General features: G+C 40.7%; 1 protein-coding gene across 1 annotated transcript in view; it reads right to left on the bottom strand.

Moving 5' to 3' along the window:
• The window catches only part of LOC119050731 (elongation factor 1-alpha 1-like), a 150,777-nt gene extending 145,940 nt beyond the window's left edge, over positions 1-4,837 (bottom strand). The window contains 4 exon segments of the mRNA XM_053672606.1: positions 2,743-3,057; positions 3,474-3,758; positions 3,760-4,624; positions 4,627-4,837. Of these exon segments, the coding sequence (XP_053528581.1) occupies positions 2,743-3,057; positions 3,474-3,758; positions 3,760-4,624; positions 4,627-4,711 (1,550 nt within the window). The 5' untranslated portion in view covers positions 4,712-4,837.
• Positions 4,838-14,168: the final 9,331 nt, after the last annotated feature.

Genomic DNA, 14,168 nt, shown 5'->3' with positions numbered 1-14,168 from the left:
AGAGATAAGAAGGTTGAGATTCAGCTATTTTCCCAGGCCCTGGGGATAGTGGGGGTCAGAACTAGGGCTGCAGCACAGGTTATGACTCCTCCCCTGCCTGTTGGGCACACAGGTACAGTGAGGAGGAAAGGAGAAGGATGGGAGAGGGCAAAGACCACCTGGGCAAAGGCCAGAGAAGCTGCCCTGGGAAGCCAGACCTGCATGGGAGAGACTTCCCATCAGTTCTGCCCCATCAGGTGGGCACCTTGATGCCTGGCTCCCTGTGCCAGGGAGCTCTGTGCTGCGGCCTCTGAGAGCCTCATACCCTGAACAGCAGGCTTTCTGCTTTACAGCTTAGTTATTTTTCGTTTAGACAAAAGACTTCATTTGGCCCTTTTTCATCTCATTTGGTAGAGCTTTTTGTCTTTTTTTTTGAGATTCTAAAATTGTTTATTTGTGTTTTGTTTTTTAAGTATATTTTATTGATTATGCTATTACAGTTTTCCCAATTTTCCCCCTTTATACCCCCTCTGCCCTGCACCCCTGCAACACTCCAGCATCCCCCCTTAGTTCATGTCCATGGGTTGTACACATACTGTCTTTTTTTTCTCATTAAACTTTGTTTTAATGGGTCTCAAATTTTTGTGGCAGATTTTGGTCAAGTTGTTTCCATTAAAAAGTACTGATTTTAGGGACTTCTGGCCAAGATGGAGGGATAGGTAGACATACTGTGCCTCCTCACACAACCAAAATAAGGACAACAATTTAGAAACAAAATAACAACCAGAACTAACAGAAAATAGAACTGTATGGAAGTCAGACATCCAAGGAGATAAAATAGACACATCCATCCAGACCAGTAAGTAGGGCAGAGTCAGGCAGCCAATTGGACAGGGGTCAGGGAACAAAAAGCGGTGGCACCAGGCGCACAAAACAACAGCAGTTGGACCCTGAGCATGCAGGTGGTGGCTGGAAGACCCCCGGAGAGAGGTGGCAACAGACAGACCCAGCAAGGCAGCAATTGTGAAGTGAGACATGTGCGCAAGGCCACTGGCTACATGATCCCACATTCACATGCAGATAAACCAGAAGAAATTGGGGAGTGAAACAGAGAGCACAACCCAGGGTCCCAGCACTGGGAAATAAAGCCTCAAAACACAATTGAAAACAGCTGTGGGCATTCAGGTGCTGGGAGAGACTCCCAGGCTCACAGAAGAGGTTGTTGGAGAGACCCACAGTGTTCTAGAATATATACAAGCCCACCCACACAGGAATCAGCACCAGAAAGGATCAGTTTGCTTGGGGGAGGCAGCAGAAGGAACTGAAATTTGACAGAGTGGAGCAAGCACCATTGTTCCCTATCAGACCCCGCCCCCACATACAGCATCACAACCCAGTGATTGGGTTACCCCACCCTGGTGAACACCTAAGGCTCCACCCCTCACTACATAACAGATGTGTCAAGACAAAACAAAATGGCCCAAATGAAAGAACAGATCAAAGCTCCAGAGCAAATACAACTAAATGACCAAGAGATAGCCAACATATCAGATGCACAGTTCCAAACACTGGTGATCAGGATGCTCACAGAACTGGTTGATTTTGATCACAAATTAGATGAAAAAAATGAAGGCTATACTAAGTGAAATGAAGGAAAATGCACAGGGAACCAATAGTAATGGGAAGAAAACTGGGACTCACATCAATGGAGTGGACCAGAAGGAAGAAACAGCCAAACAGAAAGGAATGAAGAAAGAAAAATTCAAAAAAATGAGGAGAGGCTTAAGAACCTCCAGGACATCTTTAATCATTCCAACATCCGAAATAAAGGGGTACCAGAAGAGGAAGAGGAAGAGCAACGAGTGGAAAAGTTATTTGAACAAATAATAAAGGAGAACTTCCCCAATATGGCAAAGGAAATACACTTCCAGGAAGTCCAGGAAGCTCCAAGAGTCCCAAAGAAGGTGGACCCAAAGAGGAACACACCAAGGCACATCATAATTACATTAGCCAAGATTAAAATGAAGGAGAGAAACCTAGAAGCTGCAAGAGATAAAGAGACAGTAACCTACAAAGGAGTTCCCATCAGACTATCAGCTGATTTATCAAAAGAGACCTTGCAAGCAAGAAGGATCTAGAAAGAAGTATTCCAAGTCATGAAAGGCAAGGACCTACATCCAAGATTGCTCTAGCCAGCAAAGCTTTCATTTAGAATGTAAGGGCAGGTAAATTGCTTCTCAGATAAGGTCAAGTTCAAGGAGTTCATCATTGCCAAGCCCTTATTATATGAAATGTTAAAGGAACTTATCTAAGAAAAAGAAGATAAAAAACATGTATAATAAAATGACAGCAAACTCACAATCATTAACAACCACACCTAAAACAAAAACAAAAGCAAACTAAACACGCAGCTAGGACAGGAACAGAACCACAGAAATGGAGATCACATGGAGGGTTAGCATCAGGGGAGTAGGAGGAGGAGAGAGGGGGAAAAGTTACAGAGAATAAGTAGCATAGATGGTAGGTAGAAAATAAGACAGGGGGAAGGCAAAAACAGTATGGGAAATGTAGAAGCTAAAAAACTTATGACCCATGGACATGGACTAAAGGGGGAATGTGGGTGGGAGAGGGTGTAAATGGCAGAGGGGAATGAAGGGGGGATATGGGACAACTGTAACAGCATAATCAATAAAATATATATTTTAAAAAGTATTGATTTTAAAAACTAATAACTTAAGAACTGCCACACACAAACAAAAAAACCGCAAATGGTCCATAAAACATTCTTCTTTCCTTTTGAAGGTTTTATGATGCATTGTAATCATTAACCAGTCCTTTACTATTAAACTTAAGTAGCCAATTGAGGCAAACAGTTCTGAGACCATTCTTTCACCACTGAGTAAGACTGAGATGGCAGGTGTTGGGGATAATATTAATTTAGCTTTTTGAGCTTTCTGAGCAGACTTGGTGACTTTGCCTGCTTCAGCTGCCTTCTTGTCCACTGCTTTGATGACACCAACGGCAGGTGTCTGTCTCATGTCACAAACAGCAAAGCGGCCCAGAGGAGGATAGTCAGAGTGTTACAGAAAACAACTCAGCCGCTTTCGGGTGTACGAAGTGGAAGTTTATTTTATGTGCGGACCGAAAGGAGTAAGTTTCCAAATTCTGGGCCTTGAACAAAGGGAAAACAGTTATTTTATAGAGCAGGGGCGGGATAGAGCGGGGGGGGGGGGGCCTGTCCTTCAGACCAAAGCAGAGATAGAGGGGGGGGCCTGTCCTTCGAACCCTTACTCGACGCAAAAGCAGGAGGCAGTTTACAGAAGCAGAAGGAGCAGAGCGTTATCTCTGGCATGTAGACGATAAATAGTCCAGAGACGTCAAAAGAGGCTTTTGGCCTCTGTTGGGCCAAAACAAGCCACCGGGCTGCAAAAACAAATCACTCTCTAGTCACTGTATTGTGTCTTAAAATGGCTATCAATTTTCCCCAACAAGAGAAGCTCTCGATGCACATGGTCTTGCCAGGAACTGCATCCACAATGGCAGTTTCACCAGGTTTCAGAAACTTTGGGCCATCTTCCTGCTTCTTCCCAGAACAACGATCAATCTTTTTCAGCTCAGCAAATTTGCAAGCAATATGAGCTGTGTGACGATTCAGAACAGGTGCACATCCATCACTGATTTGGCCTGGATGGTTGAGGATAATCACCTGAGCTGCGAAACCAGCAGCTTCAATTGGTGGGTTATCTTTGCTGTCACCAGCCACATTGCCACAATGGATATTTGACAGATGTGTTTTGGACATTGAAGCTTACATTGTCTCAAGGAAGAGCTTCACTCAAAGCTTCATGGTGCATTTCAACAGACTTTACTTCAGTTGTAACATTGACTAGAGCAAAGGTGACCATCATGCCAGGTTTGAAAACACCAGTCTTCATTTGGCCCACAGGGACAGTACCAATGTCACCAATTTTGTAGACATCCTGAAGAGGCAGACTCAAGGGCTTGTCAGTTAGATGAGTTGGTGGCAGGATGCAATCCAGAGCTTCAAGCAACATGGTTCTACTGGCACTGCCACCTTTATGGGTGACTTTCCATCCTTTGAACCATGGCACATTAACACTTGGCTCCAGCATGTTGTTGCCATTTCAACTAGAAATTGGCACAAATGCTACTGTGGTAGGATTGTAGCCAATGTTCTTAATGTAGGTGCCAACTTCTTTAACAATTTCCTTGTATCTCTTCTGGCTATAGGGCAGCTCAGTGGAATCCATTTAGTTAACACCAACAATCAACTGTTTCATGCCCCATGTGTAAGCCAGAAGGGCATGCTCATGGGCCTGCCCATTCTTGGAGATACCTGCTTTGAATTCACCAACACCAGTAGCAACAATCAAGACAGCGAAGTCAGCTTGAGATGTCCCTGTAGTCGTGTTTTTTAGAAAGTCTCTGTGTCCTAGGGCATCAATGATGGTCACATAATACTTGCTGGTCTCAAATTTCCACAGGAAGATATCAATGGTGGAACCACATTCATGTTCAGTGTTCAGTTTATCCAAGTCCCAGGCATACTTGAAGGAGCCCTTCCCCATCTCAACAGCCTCCTTCTCAAATTTTTCAGTGGTTCTTTTGTCGATTCCACCACATTGTAGATCAGGTGGCCAGTAGTGGTAGACTTGCTGTAAACTATGTGTCCAATAACCACAATGTTGATGTGAGTCTTTCCCTTTCCCATTTTGGCTTCGATTTAGTGGTGGTTTTCTCAACACCTGTGTTCCTGCGGCAAACCCATTGAGAAAAAGCAAGTTCTTTGAATTCTCTGTTTCCTATACCATTCTTAACTTCTCCCCATCTATTTTATGCCTACCAATTATGCTTCTTATTCCCTATACATTTCCTCCTCCATTCCTTCCCTCCCTCTCCCTACTAAAAACCCTTTGTGTGATCTCCATTTCTGTTATTCTGTTCTTATTCTAGTTGTTTGCATAGTTTTTGTTTTCACTGTCAGTTTTTTTTTTTAGGTTCAGTTGTTGGTAGTTGTGAGTTTGTTTTCATTTTACTGTTCATACTTTTTTATCTTCAATTTCTTAAATAAGTCCCTTTAATACTTGATATAATAAGGGTTTGGTGATGATGAACTCCTTTAACTTTACCTGGGGAGCACTTTCTCTGCCCGTTCATTCTAAATGATAGCTTTGCTGGATAGAGTAATCTTGGATGTAGGTCCTTGTCTTACATGATTTCAACTACTTCTTTCTAGCCCCTTCTTGCCTGCAACATTTCTTTTGAGAAATCAGCTCATAGCCTTATAGGAACTCCTTTGTAGGTAATTCTCTCCCTTTCCTCTTGCTGCTGTTAAGATTCTCTTTATCTTTAATCTTGTATAATTTATTGATAATGTGCCTTGGTGTGTTCCTCTTTGAGTCCAACTTCTTTGGGACTCTCTGGGCTTTCTGGACTTCCTGAAAGTGTATTTTCTTTGCCAGATTGGAGAAGATTTTCTTCATTATTTGTTCAACTAAGTTTTCAATGTCTTGCTTTTGTTCTTTACCTTCTGGCACCCCTATAATTTAGATATTGAAATGTTTAACGTTATCCCCAAAGATCCTAAGCCTCTCTTCATTTTTTTTTTGAATTTTTGTTTCTTCATTTTTTAAAAATATTTTATTTATTTATCTTTATAGGGGAAGGGAAGGAGAGAGGGAGAGAAACATCAATGTGTGGTTGCCTTTCATGCGTCCCCTGCGGGGAATTGGCCTGCAGGGACCTGGTCTGCAACCTAGGCATGTGCCCTGACTGGGAATCGAACTGCGATTGTCTGGTTCGCAGGCCCGCGCTCAATCCACTGAGCTACACCAGCCAGGGCTGTTTCTTCATTTTTTTCCAGTCAATGTTTATTTCTTCCTTTTGGTCCAATTCATTGACTTGAGTCCTGGTTTCCTTCCTGTCACTGTTGATTTTCTGAATATTTTGCTTTCATATTCAGAAATATTGAAATATTTCTCTGAATATTGCTTTCAATATTTGGGTATCCTTCATTTATTCTTTCTTTTTTTGACCAAGCTCAATCAGTTCTATTAGAATTTTGATTACCAGGGTTTTAAACTCTCCATCAGATAGGTTTTCTATCTCCTCATTGCTTAGCTCTCTTTCTGCAGTTTTGATCTGCTCTTTCATTTGGGCCATTTTCTTTGTCTTGGTGCACCTGTTAATTTGTAAAGGCATGCGCCTTTAGTATTCACCAGGGCAGGGCAACCTCTTTGCTGTGTTGTGGCACTGTCTGTTGGGGAGGGGTCAGAAAGGGAACAATGCAGCCCACTTGCTCGGCTCTAGCCCCGCTTTCCAACAAACTCTCATGTGAGACTAGGATATTCTCCTACTGTGGCAACCCCCACTATAGTCCATAGTCAGCTCTGAGTCTCAGTTTCCCATTCAGTCAGCCCCACCTGCATGGTCTGCTGCCTTGCCATGGGTTCTCTCCATTCACCCATCTTTCTCATCTCCCTCATCTCCTTCCTACTGGTCTGGATGGTCTGGTTGAATGTTTCTTTAATTGCTTGGTTGTCAGAGTTCCATGCAGTTTGATTTTCTGGCACTTATGGTTGTTTATTGTTTTTAGATTGCTTATTATCCTCCTTTTGGTTATGCAAGGAAGTGAAGGATTTCTATCTATGCCTCCATCTTGGCCTAAACCTGACCTTTTTGTCTTTTTTCCATAGCTGTCTGTCTTTACTGTTTTGATCTCTACTGTTTTACTAATCTTTTAGTTATTTTTTCATTCTGGTCTTATTTGTTACTTCTTTTTTCTCTCTGCTTTCAAGTGCAAATAGAGAGACAATAGTATCACTAAGGTGACAGCATTGAGGCTAACAGAGAGGCTAATGAAACCTGGGTCCCCAGAGCATAAGCCTCAGCTCATTGTGTAGTACTCCAGGAAAAACCAATGCTCCCATTTTAAGTGGTCAGCAGCACAGGGATTCATGGGGAAAATGAACCTCACAGAAGATAAGATTAGTCCTTCCACAGGCCAGATGATTTACAGGTACAGGGCCTTTTTTATTTATTTCTGGTAGGGTAACATTTTGACATGAATACACTTGATGAGGCTTATAAAGCAGCCCTTAAACCCTTAGTTTTATCTTCTTGCCAAGTTTTGTGCAAAGTGAACTGTTCACCACACCACCAAACCCCATCCTGGGGCCAAGTAAGAGGAAAGAGTTTCTACAGCACACATTTCTGGGTAATAAGTAACAGACCTCTACATTTGAGGCAGCTGCATCAAAATATCTGTGTCAAATCTGAGGTGTTAAAATGTACTTCCATTCTGATGTTTGGAGTTTCGTTTACTTAGGCATATGGGCGCCCTCTAAAAATATAGTGTGGCCTGTGTTTGGAAATTTACCTAAATGGTTTCATACTATCATTTCCACTCTGTTATACTTCTTCCCTCTAGTTGCTTGCTGGATCTTCTCAAGTTGCTGACATAGACACAGTTTATTTCTTCTGATAGCTATGTAATATTCTATCATATACATATGCCACATTTTATTTATCCATACCACAGTGAAGAATGACAGGCTGGATCAGATATTAACCATCATGACTGTGTTACAGAAGCCATAACCTCCCCCTCTTGGGGTCTTTCGTTCTATGGTTCATCTTCGCCCACCACTGTCATATTAGGAACTGTGGCTCTCAATGCCAGAGTTGGGTTAAAAAAGCAAAAAAGAATTTATTCAAAAATTATATAGGTTTAGAGTAATGGCCAAATGTTGCTGTCAAATCCCAAAGTCCTTTTAAAACACCCACAGACACACACAGTCCTGCCTCCCCTTGCCAAACCAGGCCAGTCAGGGTCACCGTATCTCAGGAAAAGAAATAGAAGTCCATAGCTCAACTAGGTTCCCATTCTTAATCTAAAACCTCATCCTCGAGAAAAACCTAGCCAATGTGCAGAGGAGCACAGCAAATGGCCAACAGAGCCAGAGCATATAGAAAAATAGGAGTCCAGAAATCATAACAGACACTGAAAGACCCGATGGTGAGGAGATGGCTGCAGGTAAATAAGGTCCAGGCAACCAGCACAGAGGCCACAGGCCAATGATGCCACCTCCGCTGCACTGGGTGCCAGGAGCTCAGACCGGGTACTCTTTGGGAGCCAAGGGATAACAGCAAGGTCCTTAGGAGAGAGCCAGGTCATCAGCTCCCTCCCTACCTGGCCAGGCATAGTTTGAAAAACACCGGGAGAGACCTGTTTGCTTGAAGTGTCAAAGAGAGAAATGAGCATGAGGAAGCAAACAAGGGGCCTTGGAGTTCGTGGAGTCTGTGACCACCAGCTTGGGAGAATAGAGAGTTCCACCATACCACTGGGAAGGGTTCGCGCCCAAGCCTGTGGGACCAGAGAAGCCTGGCTGGGCACCAGCTCCTACACCCCAGCCCATGGCAGTGAATCCTGGAAAAAGAGTGCTCTAAAGAAAACCTGGTTTCCCTCAGTGGGGCGCTGGAAAGAGGCACCGGTCTGAATCTTGGGAGAGTGCTCGTGAGACTGGCTGAGTACATGGAGAAGAGAGAAAGGCCACACCAATGGCCCCTCAGCCTGCTATAGCCAGTGAGAGCAGAAACACCAGTTTGGCCAGCTAGAAACCAACAGAAGGTGTTTTCTTTTTCTTTTTTTTTTAATTTAAGTAATCTTTTTTTAACTTTATTATTGTTTTATCTGTTAATACCTTTTTCCTCTCTTTCCTTCTTTCTTGTTTTATTCCTTCTTCCTTTCTTTCCAAACTTATCACTTTTTCCTCCCTTCTGCTGTCCACCCCCCCGCCACCCGCCACAAGTGAGAAAAAAACCTTGAAACTGCAAAAAGACCAGAGTAGGACCAAAGAGGGGGCATCCCAACAGTAGACACAGGGAGACAAATTTCACTTTGCTATAGCAGAGAAACTACAAGTTACTGCATATTTGTATTATTATTTTTTATTTTTTTCATTATTCTTACATCTTTTAATAGTATCTTTGTATTCCTCCTCTTTCTGTATAGACTTCTTTGCCTTGGCTGGTTATATTGTATCACTTAACAGGTTTCCCCTGTCCTCTCATTTACAGTGTATTGCTAATTTACTGTCCTTTACTTCACCTGTGCTCCATTAGCACACTATTGAAGATCCAATACTGCCTGTTCTTGATATCTCATAGATTCTGTCATATGATTTTTGCTCTAATATTATTGTAAATAATAAGTGTTCTGTTCAATTGTGAATACTTCACAACACCCCTCCCAGATCTTAGCCCACTTCATTGTTTCTTAAACTAAAATACTGTAGTGGTTAACTTTTTTCTCCCTCATACTACACCTATTTGCTATCCATTATTCTCACCTTACCTCAAAATCTGACCTACCACAACCTCACTGCTGTCTAGATCCAACTCATAAAACTTCCCTCCCAAACAAGAGACTTATCTTCTTTCCATCCTTTCTAAAAAGTGGCTAGTTGGGTTGAAGATTACAGTTATCACTATACATACCCAAATCTCTTCTCTACTGGATGCTACTGTAAATATTATAGAATACTCTCCTGCTGTCATAAACCATTTTGGCTTCCCCTCCAACTGATCACAAGAAAAGAGTAGGTGGAATTGGTGAACACTAGGATACCCACTGGAAGAGTAAACCCAACGACAAAGGAACCACCAACAGATAACAACATAAGAAGGTGAAGGAGAGAGTGGGAACAACACAAACCTCAATCCAAGACCTATCTGGAAATACAATTAAGTAGTGGAGAAAATACCTAGTGCAAACAACTTAACAAGAGCAAAAGAAAATCATCAAAACCCTGTACACACAGAAGAACTAGCTTCAACACAACCTGCCCTCACCAACACAACAAATTAAAATGGGTGGTGGACAGAGAGTCCAGCAGTTCACCAGATGGTGGGAAGGACCCACAAAAAAAGACCCCAAAACAACTAAAACCCAAAGACAAACTCAGCCAATGAAAGGGACAGCCAAAGACCAGTGAGCTGAGGAGATCAAGGAGACTACAACACTGAATCTCACAGGTATTATACCACAGAAGTTCACACCATAAACCCAGGAAGCCAGAACACATCAATTTAAGAAGCTGAAGCTAACAAGAAGAGTCTCACAAACGATGGAAAGACAAAGAAACATTCCCAAATGAAAGAAAAGGAGAAAGCATCAGAAAGTATGTTAGATGAAATAGAGGCAAATCAACTATCAGATACTGAATTCAAAGCACCAATTATCAGGAAGTTCAAAGCACTCACAATGAACTACAGGAAACTACAGGGTAACAACAATGACCTCACTGCAAACTATATCAATATGGAAAAGGAAATAGAAACTATCAGCAAGGGCCAAAAGAAAATGAAGAATACAATTTCTGAACTGAAGAACACAGTGGAAGGAATCAAAAGCAAAATCAGTGAACCAGAGGATGGGATCAGCGACTTGGAGGACAAAGGAGAAAAAAAAAAAAACACCTGGAAAGAGCAAGAAAAGGAAAAGAGTCTGAGAAAGAATGAAGAGGGATTAAGAGAAATACAAGACAATATGAAACATAATAATATCCGAATAATAGGAATACCAGAAGAAGAAGAAGAAGGGCAAGGGAAAGAAACTCTATTTGAAAAAGTAATGATGGAAAACTTTTCTAATTTGATGAGAGAAAAAGTCAAACAAATCCAGGAAACACAGAGAATTCCAATCAACAGGAACACAAAGAGGTCCACTTCAAGACACATCATCATTAAAATGGCAAAATTCCAAGACAAAGTGGGAATCTTAAAGGCAGCAAGGGAGAAAAATGAACTAACAAGGGAGCCCCAATAAGGTTAGCTGCTGACTTCTCAATGAAAACGCGCCAAGCAAGAAGACAATGGAAAGAAATATTCCAAGAATTGAGAACCAAAGACCTGCACCCAAGGCTACTTTACCCAGCAAGGCTCTCAATCAAGACAGAAGGCCAAATGAAGAGCTTCCAAGATAAAAGAAGTCTAAAAGAATGCACCTCCACCAAACCACCTCTACAAGAGATGCTAAAAAAACTGCTTTAAAGAAAGGAAGGAAAAGAGAGAGACAGAAACACAAATACAAAAATGGCAATAAGTACCTACCAATAATACCCTTAAATGTAAATAAATTAAGTGCTCCAATCAAAAGACATAGAATAGCTGAATGGATAAGAAAGCATGACCTACACATATGCTACCTCCAAGAGATGAAACTCAGGACAAAAGACCATCACAGACTAAAAGTGAAAGGCTGAAAACAAATTTTCCAAGAAAATGGACAGGGGATAAAAAGCTGAGGTAGGAATACTCATATCCAACAAAATGGACTTCAGAAAAAGAGCCATAAAAAGAGACCCACAAGGTCACTTCATAATACTCAAGGGAAGAATCCACTAAGAAGACATAAACATTGAAAATATATATGCACCCAATGGAGGAGCACCCAAATACATAAAGAAAATCTTAGAGGACTTCAAGAAAGATATTGACAGCGACACAATTATAGTAAGGGATTTTAACACCCCACTGTCAAATATGAACAGATCTTCCAAATGAAATATGAACAAAGATATTGTGGCATTGAACAATGCCCTAGATCAAATAGACTTAACTGACATGTATATAAAGCCCTTCATCCAAAAGAACCTGAATACACATTCTTTTCAAATGCACATGGAATATTTTCAAAGATGGATCACATGATAGGACACAAAACAAGCCTCAACAAATTTAAGGAAATTTAAATTATCCCAAGCATTCTCTCAGACCACAAGGGAGTGAAACTGGAAACCAATCTTAAGGGAAAAGACCCCAAACACTAAAAATTATGGAGACTTAATAGTATGCTATTAAACAATGAATGGGTCAAGAATGAAATTAGAAAAGAAATCAAAAAGTTTCTGGAAACAAATGAAAATGAACTCACAACAACCCAAAACTTATGGAACACAGCAAAGTCAGTCCTGAGAGGGAAGTTCATAGCCAATAAAGGCCTACCTTAAAAAGTGAAACATTTCAAACAACCTAACCCTATGAAGACCTCGAGGAACAACAACAAAGACAGCCCAGAGAAAGCAGAAGGAAGAAAATAACCAAAATCAGAGCAGAATTAAATGACATTGAAACTAGAAGCACAATTCTCAGGATCAATGAATTGAGGAGCTGGTTTTTGAAAAGACAAACAAAATCAACAAGCCTTTAAGCAGGCTCATCAGAAAAAAAAAGAGAGAGGACCCAAATAAACACAATCAGAAATGAAAGAGGACAGATTGCAACTGACACCACAAAAATACAAAGCATTATAAGAAATTACTATGAAGAACTGTATGCCAAGAAACTTGAAAAACTACGTGAAATGGACACATTGCTACAAAAAATATAATCTTCCAAAACTCAATGAAAAAGAAGCAGAAAATGTGGACACAGCAATAACAGCAAAAGAAATTGAAGCAGGAATCAAAAAACTCCCATCACACAAAAGCCCTGGACCAGATGGTTTCACAGGAGAATTCTACAAAGCAGTTAAAGAACAGTTAACACCGATTCTTCACAGACTATTCCAAAAAATCCAGAAGGAGGGAACACTCTCAAATTATTTTTATGAAGCCAGCATCATCCTAGTCCCAAAACCAGATAGAGACATAACAAAGAAAGAAAACTGCAAGCCAACATCACTGATGAACATAGACACTAAAGTCCTCAACAAAATATTGGAAAATCGCATCCAACAATACATTAAAAAGATCATACACCATGACCAAGTGAGATTCATCCCAGGGATGCAAGGATAGTTCCATATTTGCAAATCAGTAAATGTAATACATCACATAAATAAAAGCAAAGACACAAATCATATGATCGTATCCATAGATGCAGGAAAAACTTTTGATAAGGTACAACACCAGTTTATGATAAAAAAAAAACACTCAGCAAAGTGGGGGTAGAGGGAGCATTCCTCAACATCATAAAGGCCAAATATGAGAGATGTACAGCCAACATCATACTCAATGGGCAAAATCTAAAAGCTTTTCCACTAAGATCAGGAACAAGGTAATGTCCACATTCACCACTTCTACTCAATGTAGATTTGGAAGTTTTAGCCACAGTGATCAAACAAGAAAAGAAAATAAAAGGCATCCAAATTAGAAAGGAGGAAACAAAACTGTCATTGTTTGCAGATGACATAATAGTGTACATGGAAAATCCTACAGACTCTACCCAAAAACTTCTCAACCTAATAAATAACTTTGGCAAAACAGCAGGAAACAAACTCAATATAGAGAAATCAAAGGCATTTTTGTATACTGACAATTAAACAACAAAAGCAGAAATCAAGAAAAAAGATATCCCAAAAATAAAAAATATTTTTCTTTTTCTTGTATCCCACTCAATATAGCAAAAAGAAAAATAAAATAACTAGTAATAAACCTAACCAAAGAGGTAAAAGACCTGTATGCAGAAAACCACACAACACTGAAGAAAGAAATCAAGGAAGACACAAACAAGTGGAAACATATACCTTGTTCATGGATTGGAAGAATTAACATCATCAAAATGTCCATACTACCCAAAGCAATTTACAGATTCAATACAATACCTACTAAAGTATCAATGACATACTTCACAGACTTAGAACATACACTTCAAAAATTTATACGGAACCGCCTATGAATCAAAATATCTCGGTTCGATTCCCCATCAGGGCACATGCCTGGGTTGCAGGCCAGTTTCCAGCAAGGGCCAGTTCCCAGCCGGAGATGCACCAGAAGCAACCATACATTGATATTTCTCTCTTTATTTCCTTCCAGTCCCTTCTAAAAAGATAAATAAATTTAAAAATTTTAAAAAAATTATATGGAACCATAAATGACCCTGAATAGCAGCTGCAATTTTGAGAAAGAAAAACAAAGTAGGAGGGATCACAATCCCTGATACCAAACTGCATTACAAGGCCACTGTAATCAAAACAGCCTGGTACTGGCATAAAAACAGGCACATAGACCAACGGAACAGAACAGAGAACCCAGAAGTAAACCCAAGTCTCTACAGGCAATTAATATTTGATGAAGGAAGCAGCAACATAAAATGGAGTAAAGATAGCCTCTCTAACAAATGGTATTGTGAGAACTGGACAGCTATGTGCAAAAAAATGAAACTCG

Source organism: Artibeus jamaicensis, unplaced genomic scaffold (assembly GCF_021234435.1).
Source record: "Artibeus jamaicensis isolate MK-2021 breed Jamaican fruit bat unplaced genomic scaffold, CSHL_Jam_final contig_196, whole genome shotgun sequence".
In the NCBI taxonomy this organism is placed as follows: Eukaryota; Metazoa; Chordata; class Mammalia; order Chiroptera; family Phyllostomidae; genus Artibeus; species Artibeus jamaicensis.
The sequence above is the reverse complement of the archived record's forward strand: the minus strand, read 5'-3'. Positions and strand labels throughout refer to the sequence as shown.